Source organism: Neofelis nebulosa, chromosome 8 (assembly GCF_028018385.1).
Source record: "Neofelis nebulosa isolate mNeoNeb1 chromosome 8, mNeoNeb1.pri, whole genome shotgun sequence".
Lineage (NCBI taxonomy): Eukaryota > Metazoa > Chordata > Mammalia > Carnivora > Felidae > Neofelis > Neofelis nebulosa.
Genome location: NC_080789.1, coordinates 69,439,662 through 69,448,094, shown reverse-complemented (window position 1 = coordinate 69,448,094; position 8,433 = coordinate 69,439,662). Strand labels below are relative to the sequence as shown.

Sequence of the window (8,433 nt, the reverse complement as noted above, 5' to 3'; positions counted from 1 at the left end):
TCTGTGAATGATGCGTAGCGTGAGGAGCTGCCCCTCGGAGCTTCCCTTCCCTCCCGAGCGCCAGACCGGTTGTGTCGGGCTGGCAGGGACTCAGAGGCGGCCCTTCCAACAGCCGAGCCGGGGACGCGAACATCGCCTCCACCCCTAACCCTGGAACAACCGGTAGTGGCCGTTTCCCCGCGCCGCCCCCCTTTCCGCCGGCTTTGTGTGCGTGTGAAATGTGCGGCACATTGCAGATGAACCCTAAGCCCGGCGAGCCGAGTCTATTGTTCCCCGCGAGGAGCTGCCGGGGCGGTGTGGAGCCAGGCGCAGTGCCGCGGCCGGCCCTCGGGGGTCGCTGTGCGGCGCTGGCTGCCCGGCCGTGGCGGCGGCGCTGGCGGCGGCAGAGAGGGAGGCTGGCGGGGAAGGAAGCGGGCGGGCGGCGCGCAGCGGCTCGGCTGCCGCCGGTGCTTTCTGCCCGGGGACGCCCCAGCCGCCGCGGCGGAGGCCGCGCGTGAATGTGTGCGAGGGACCCGCGGAGCTGCGGCCGGAATACACGCTGTCACCCCTCTTTCCACAAACCACCACACAGACCTCCCCCTCCCCACCCCCAGCCCCGCCTGCCCCAGCCCCGCCGCCGCGGCCGCCGAAACTCCCGGCCTCCGGCCGCCCCGGCCCCTCACCGTCGGCTCGCCTTTCCCCTCGCCCGCTCGCGCGCCCCCGGCAGCAGCACCATGTTGAATCGCGTCCCCAGGCCGAGCCGCCTGGGCCGGCGGCGCTGAGAGGCGGGCGAGAGCCGGGCCGCGGGGAGGGAGGGAAGGAAGGGGTGGGGGCCGCGCTCGCCCCGCGGCTTCGCGCGGATCCGGCAGTCGCCTGCCCCTCTAGTTTCGCTCCGATTTCTTTAAACTTTTTTAGAAATTCCCCTCCCTCCTTCCCTCCTCTCCCCCTGGCCTCCTGCTCCCTCCTTCCCCTCCTCCTCCTCCTCCTCCCCCTCCCTCCCTCCCTCCCTGCGCCGCCGCCGCCGCCGCCGCCGCCGCCGCCACCGCCGGCCCATGACTGAGCCCCGCCGCCGCCGGCCGAGGAATGGGCTCCGGGCTCTGGTAGGAAGCGCAGGGAGCGGGGGGCGCTTTTAAAACACCGATCTGGGTTTTTTAAAAACCTCCTTTGAAAAAATAATGGCAAACTCGACGGGGAAGGCGCCTCCGGACGAGCGGAGAAAGGGACTCGCTTTCCTGGACGAGCTGCGGCAGTTCCACCACAGCAGAGGGTGAGAGCAGAACCGGGGGGGCAGCGCCGGGGCGAGCCGGGGCGAACGGGGCTCTCCCGCCCGGGCCGGGCGCGGGGTCCCGGCTGACAAGTGCGGGGCTTTCTCTTTCCCGCAGGTCGCCTTTTAAAAAAATCCCTGCGGTGGGTGGGAAGGAGCTGGATCTTCACGGTCTCTACACCAGAGTCACTACTTTAGGCGGATTCGCGAAGGTGAGTGGAAGTTTTAATTTGTATTTCCCTCTCGCTGGCCTCTTCCAAAAAGTCTCCTTTGACCCCGGAGTGGGCGCTCGGGGCTGGGGGGGTGGCCCGCGGGGGCAAAAGGCGTTCTTTTCGCTCGCAGCCGGTGGCACGGAGGCGGACGGCGGCGGGGCTGTTTTTGGCCTGGTGGCTCGCGTGCGCGCGGCGGGCGCGGGGCTCGGGCGGGCGGGCGGCCCGGCGCCGGCTCGCGCCCTGCCCGGTGCCCGGCCGGCCCGACGGGGTCTGAGCGCCGCGGCGGGGAGTGCGGGCGTGCGGGGCGCCCGCCCGAGCCCCGCGCCCGCGCCCGCCCGCCCGCTCGCTCGCTCGCGAGTCAGCTCTGCCGCCGCTGCCGCTCTAGCACAGGCGGAGACACAGAGACACACAGACTCTGAGAGCAGTTTTCGTGCAACTCAAAATTAGCGCGGGCAGGTTTAACATCGATAATCGGCTGCGAAATGATCCCGGCAGCCGGGGGCACAGCCTCGGCCCCGTCGCCCTCGGTTTATACAGCTAACAAAAGAAACCAGGACCTGTCTCCAAATAGCCATCTTAGGCTTCAAGGCTAGGCAGAAGCTGTAGGCCTCAAAGAAGGGCCTATGGAGATGGATAGATCTGGGAGAGGGATCGGAATCGGCCCCGGCCCCGGCCCCCCCAGAACCTGCGGACGTCGCTGTCCGGAACAGTATTGATCCTTTTGAACTTTTTTTTTTTTTAGTGTAAACGGACCGCGTTGAGATTTAAAAGGGGGCGACAGAGGGACTTGCGATTGGTTATTGTCCGGGCTTCAAAAACAAAACAAACCCACCACCACCCCCCCCTCCCGCCCCCCAAACAAAACAAGTGCTATTAAATACAGGGCTCTCGGGTGAAAACACGGTGATTCGAGCAGCCCTTGCTTAGGAACTCTTACGGATCGATCTGAAACACCCACTGATGCTTGAGGTATCTACAGATCTCTGTAGAATGGGTATTTATTTCACAGTTAGGTTAGAGTTTTCTTGGATGGTGCACTCTCAGACAAGTGTGGCTGTGTTTTTAACAGGTTTCTGAGAAGAATCAGTGGGGAGAAATTGTTGAAGAGTTCAACTTTCCCAGAAGTTGTTCTAACGCTGCCTTTGCTTTAAAACAGTATTACTTGCGGTGAGTAGTAGTGACTCTTCCACAGTATTTGGAATCGAGGGACTTAAGGGGAGATTTGTTTTTAGCAAAAAGAAAGCCCCCAAACAAACCTTGCACAGCAGTCTCTAGACTTCTGTTCATTTTTTCAGTCTGAGAAACATCAAATACCCATAAAGCGAGGTTGTAGGAAGGTGAAAGTTTTCCTCATCTATTTTAGGATTGTTTACATTTTTCATACAGGATCTTTACAGGTGACACCCTACCCCCCATCTTGGTAAACATTCTTTTGTGACATTGTTATTGATGGCTTGATATCCACGGAGGGGCAGAGAGGTGATGCTTAGTAAAAGAGTTAAGATAGTTAATGAAACTTTGTATCCCTTGGGAAAATTTTTCTTTGCCTTCGAAACTCCTTTGCCTTTTTAAAATCCTGACTTTTAAGATTTTTAAAAAATGAAACCTCTTGTGTGGAACCGTGTAACGGAGTGGTTTTTCAGTAGAATATTTCTACACTGCATAACATGTTGGTGCCTTAGGTGACCAGGAGAGTTTTTAGAGTAAGTTCTTTGGAATTTTTGAGTGACTTCAAAACGTTCCAAAGGATTATTATATATGTAGGAAGATTACGAAGTGGAGTACAATGATTTCGATTTTCTTTTCATTTTCTCCCTCCTTTGACTGTATATGACAAAGTAAATTGCTTATTCAGTTGATAATGTGATACACTTCAGAAAAGATATTTCCTGATTAAGCTGTATTATTATTTTTTTCTGCTAGGAATATTTTCATATTGTAACCTGTTATGAGGTCATCTTTTATTTTTAATGCTTACTTACTCATAGAGGGTCCTTAGTTGGTGGTGGTTATTTAAAACTAAAATAATGCTCTTCATATTTATTGCTTTTTGATAATGATATTAAGGGATAGCCTTTTTTTAGTTAATGTAGCTTCTGCATAGATTGAGCTTGGCACTTCTCATTGCTCCAAATGCAGTATCCAAATGTAGATACTCTGTCTTAAGTTCAACACTCTGAAGTAGGAAATGCAGTAATTACCCAGGTGTACTTTCTATTGGCTATCTTAGACTGACTTCAGGCTTGAAGCTGAAGAGTTCACAGAACTTTTTGGATAGTTACTGAGTTGCACAGAAGTCTAGAAAATATTAAATATGGCTAGTTGTTATTTACTCTAGTTTGTCTGTGATGGCAGTAGGTGTGCGTACATTTTTAAATAAAGATCTAAAGTGAAAAACAAAGTAAAATTAAATTAACCCCCCAAAACTGTTGATTTGGTGAGAAGTAATGTGGTGAGAAGTAGAGAATTTTATATTTATGGTGATACTCACTTGCCCATTCCCATTTATAATATTGAGAGGAATATTATTCATACAGGTCTTGGTTTTCTGATAATCAGTTTGAACTGTTTGGATTTTAAACTGTTTTGTAACACAGTTTAAAGTTATGCCTAATATTTATTGGATTGATTGACTGAAATTTAATATCCAAAAGGTACTGAATGATATATATGGTTCGTGAGATGTTTTTCTGAAGAACTTACATGCATACTAACCAAGTTTTAGCATCATCAATTAACTGCCTTGAATTCCAGTTTTTTACAAGTTACATAAATATTGTTTTTTCCAGTAGTGATTTCTATCCTGAGATCATATCATTCACTGATAATACTTACAAGTACTGTTTTTAAGTATATAGTTTCAGGGTTGTTTGCGACTCTTCACATTGTTCTTATATCAATTTGAGCTTTATTCTCCTATTAGAAGCTGCTTTTTGAACTATGTCCTTAGCTAAACTTGTTTTTCCTCTATATGTCACTCTCCAGGTTTGTTTTTGTAGGGTTGTAGCTAGGCTACTAGGAAAAAAGTTGAAGCATTTGTTTTGGAAAATAAAACCATGTGAAGATTTGTATGGCTTGTAAAGAAATACAAGAGAAATATGCTGGTCAAAGATTGGGTACTACCAACCTTGAAAGATTTTTTTCCAGAGTGGTGTAATTAGAGGACATGTATTATGCTGGGTTTTACACCTTCCTCTGAAAAATCTTAACTGGCAGACAGGATGCCAAGCTTTCACAGTAATTCTGTGACTTAACTATAAGAGTTCCTCTTCATAGTAAGAGATAGTAATGAAGTGACTTTGTGAGTTCCCTCTTTGATATATCATGTTGAATATCATAGTTTCTGATGAGCAGATAATGCAGTGTGTTTTGTAAATCACAGGTAGAATATTTTTTTTAAATAAGAACTCCTTTTTCATTTGACCTGTTGTAAGACTATTATTATATATGTTAGTTCTCATTTACTCTACAAGTTTAATACTTGCTGACATTCCTCTGTAATTTCATTATTAATTAGATGGATGGCTGTTAGCCAGATATAGCCAGTATGAAGGAAGTTATGATGTATCTTCATAATATTACAGACACTTAAATAAAGAAGACCAAACTAGTATGCTGGCCATGTATATATCCTAACATTTCTGTGTTTGTTTTCATACAAACATGGATAGTCATTGAATGTAGAAACTGGAGTTTAGTGGTCTGCTAAAAGTTTGCTTGATTGTATCAAACATACATTTATTCATTTGTAGATTGAGTATAAAAATTTCTCAAAGTCTAAAATTGAAAATGCAATTGATGATTTGTTTTAACATTGGCATTTAATGTTTTAAATGTTAGTGCCTACTGGTAATGAGTAGCAGTACTCGATATTTAAAAATTGGGTATTAATCCTTTATGATGTACATATATTTTGTTTCCACTTAGTTCCTTTCTTGGCCTGTACATCTCAATTTCTTCCACAAATGTTTATTATTAGGATATCCCTATAAGTATAAAATGGTAAGGGAATATTTCCCACATTTTGTAGTTGGAGAAATTAAAGTGCAAAAAAAAAAAAAAATCCAAATGACTTTAGGGGCATTTGTTAATTGGACAAAAAAAGTTGTATTCCTGACACATGTTCTGTAACATTTAATCAGTCTATTATCAATTCAGTTTGTTAGTCGCAAATGATTTTAAGAAATTAAAATATGGTTGAGAGTTACATATGGTTAAATGTATGGCCAATATACACAATATGTTCTATATTTATTCAGTGAATTTTATTTTGTTTTGTTTTGGTGCAAAGACTGGGGGGCAATTTACTACTGTTAGTCCCATTTAAAAATTTGAAGCCTTGGTATGAAGATTTAGGTAACTATTTCAAATACTTAGTTGAAGAATTTTCTTGTAGCTTATGCCAGCATTACTATAGCTATAGTCAAGGTTGACTTGATATTTCTATTATAAAACTTGATTTTTTGGAAAGGAGGTGAAATATCTTGGACATTAAAAAAAAATATTGTACGGAACTAATATGAAATGATTTTTTTTTACATGTACCTACCTTTAGAGTAGTCAGCAACTTCACTGTAGTGTTGTACCCACCAGAGTGAATTTTCAATTGCATTGTGAATTTATTCTATTTTTCTCCCCTTGGTGAATAAAGCCCTCCCTTACATTATACCAACAGGAGGAGTTTACATTTATCAATTAAATAGAATGAATACACTCATATGTTCTGTAGTTAGTGTATACCATGTACGTTATCTCTTTTAAGAGAAAGCATTTAATGAATCTCTTGATGTTAAGTGGAACAATGCTTCAAAATTGTAATAAGTAAGTAAATAAAGTAATACTCTGAGTTTGTGAATTGCTAAACAGAATTGGTAAGCAGACATTACTTGCTTTTTTCAAGGAAGAAAAAGAGAAGTAATATAGAGATTGAAAGGACAACTGTACTTAAATAAATTATTCGTGTATGTATTTTAAATTTAATTTTATAAACTGTATTCTTTCATTTTGAACAAACCTGATTTTGATCTCTTCTGATAGTCTGTTACATTTTAAAGGGCATGCTGACTTGTGGAAAGGAGTAGAAAGTGGAGAAGGTTGTGAGACTGATCAGAGCTCAGCCAGGTTAATGTTGTGTCTTAGAAATCGTGTTTAAACAGCTTAAATTTGCCCCAAAGTAGAAATAAATCTCACTCACTCCAAGATAGTTCGTTCACTGAAGACATATTTTACTGAGGTAACCAACTAGGAGCTTAACTATAACTCCCAAAAATGTTTGCGGTTTTTTACATAACATTTTCTGCCTTTAACTAAAAGTGTGTATTTCTAAATAGGAGCATTCTTTTGTAAACCTACCTGTACTCTGTTGTGGATTCAGTATTTTCATAGTTGGTTGTGTGTGAAATCCACTATAACTGATAGAAAACCATATCACTGCAGTGAATCCTTCATATTGCCAAACTGAGTAATATTGGAAGTTTCAAAAGGAATGAAAAACAAACATTTTGATTCATTGGAATTTAGGTATATTAGTCTGCAGGCAAGTATTCAATACATATTTTTAGGTGAAGTGTTTAGAACTTTTCTTAATATTTGGTGTAGTCTACTTACTGGACATGTTCCAGAGTGGTATAGACTTTACTAAAGTTTACTGGTGTAAATGGGGTTTGTCCGAATTGGGAATTAGAGGACATGTGGGGCAGAGTGAGTGGGATTTTCTCAGTCTTTGCTTCTTTGACCTGCCACCGCCATCATTACCATACTCCTTGGTATTCAGGATCAATTAGAGTAGAAATTCTCAATTTGTGCCTTTTAAATACTTGTTTTCTTGAAATGTCAGTGTGTTTCCTTGAAAAAAGACCGAATGAATTTGAGCAGTACAGCTAAATTTGGGTTAATTGCAGGACTTCTTAGAGACTTTATTTTGTTAATGTGCATATGGATCTCTACACAGTTTGGAGAAAGTCTGTTTATTACCTCCTTTCCCCCAACCACAGTAAATGGTGTTTCCCTGACACTCCCACACACCGCAGGAATGTGGTACCAAACCCCATGTTTGAGGAATATTTGTAGGTTCTTTGGAGCAGTTTGGGAAGCTCTGAACTGGAAGAAATAAGGGTTAAGGAAGAGAAATTTTAAATATAGAAAATAATAAGGAAATGAGAAATAAGAGGTAATTGTGTATATTTATGTAGACATACATAAATACCAATGTAAATTTTTTGGAGCTGTTGTTCGCATGTCTTTATCAATGGCTGTGCAAAATTACATTGGTAGTACTTGTTAAATATTTGTTTGAAATAGGGGGATGTTAAAATTATCTTGTGTTCATTGCCAGTAAAAGAAAGGTAAAGAAATATTGCAGTCCAAATAGAAGAAGAAAAGTTGAACCTGTAAGATAAGCAGTGGCTTTAGTTGGTACAGAATGGAGAAAGCTGTCCTTGTAGATACATAACAATATTTTTTCTACTATTTAAACCATGATGTTATGAAAGACAAAAAACAAAAAAAAAATATGACATGATAAAGATTTTTTAAGTCTCAGGCAGTAGTTCACATATTAGCTTGATATTCTTCATGACAAAAGAATTTATGATTAGTTTTATTTGACCAGTCAGCAGCCCCTCGAAAAGCAAGTAATTGCTCTCTATTTTCCCTGTTGTCCATCATTCAAACTAGAGGGTTTTTTTTTAGAACAGGATATTTATATTTAAATTTGGATTTTAAATTTGTCCATACAAGCCTCTTTAAAGAATTGGAGCAGAATTATTGATCACATTTTTTGTGGGGTAGTAATTACTTTTGTTGAAATATGGTGATGGTCCTGCTTAAACTTTGTATTCACTTCAGTTCTATGACTTAAAAAATTGGGAAGTCAGATCATAAATTTCAATGTTAGGGAAAGCTGTTTAGAAGTACGTATTGGTTGGCGCGCCTGGGTGGCTCAGTCTGTTAAGTGCCGACTTCAGCTCAAGTCGTGAT

General features: G+C 42.8%; 1 protein-coding gene across 5 annotated transcripts in view; it reads left to right on the top strand.

Annotated features, from left to right (window-relative positions):
* Positions 1-1,028: 1,028 nt before the first annotated feature.
* ARID2 (AT-rich interaction domain 2) overlaps positions 1,029-8,433 on the top strand; it is a 180,709-nt gene continuing 173,304 nt past the window's right edge. For all 5 annotated transcript variants that reach the window (XR_009265756.1, XR_009265758.1, XR_009265757.1 and 2 more), the window contains exons 1-3: positions 1,029-1,246; positions 1,362-1,455; positions 2,525-2,622. Coding sequence is in view for 2 of the 5 variants with exons in the window: in XM_058743032.1 (XP_058599015.1) it covers positions 1,155-1,246; positions 1,362-1,455; positions 2,525-2,622 (284 nt within the window). In the remaining 3 variants the exon portion in view is untranslated. The remainder of the gene's footprint in view (positions 1,247-1,361; positions 1,456-2,524; positions 2,623-8,433) is intronic.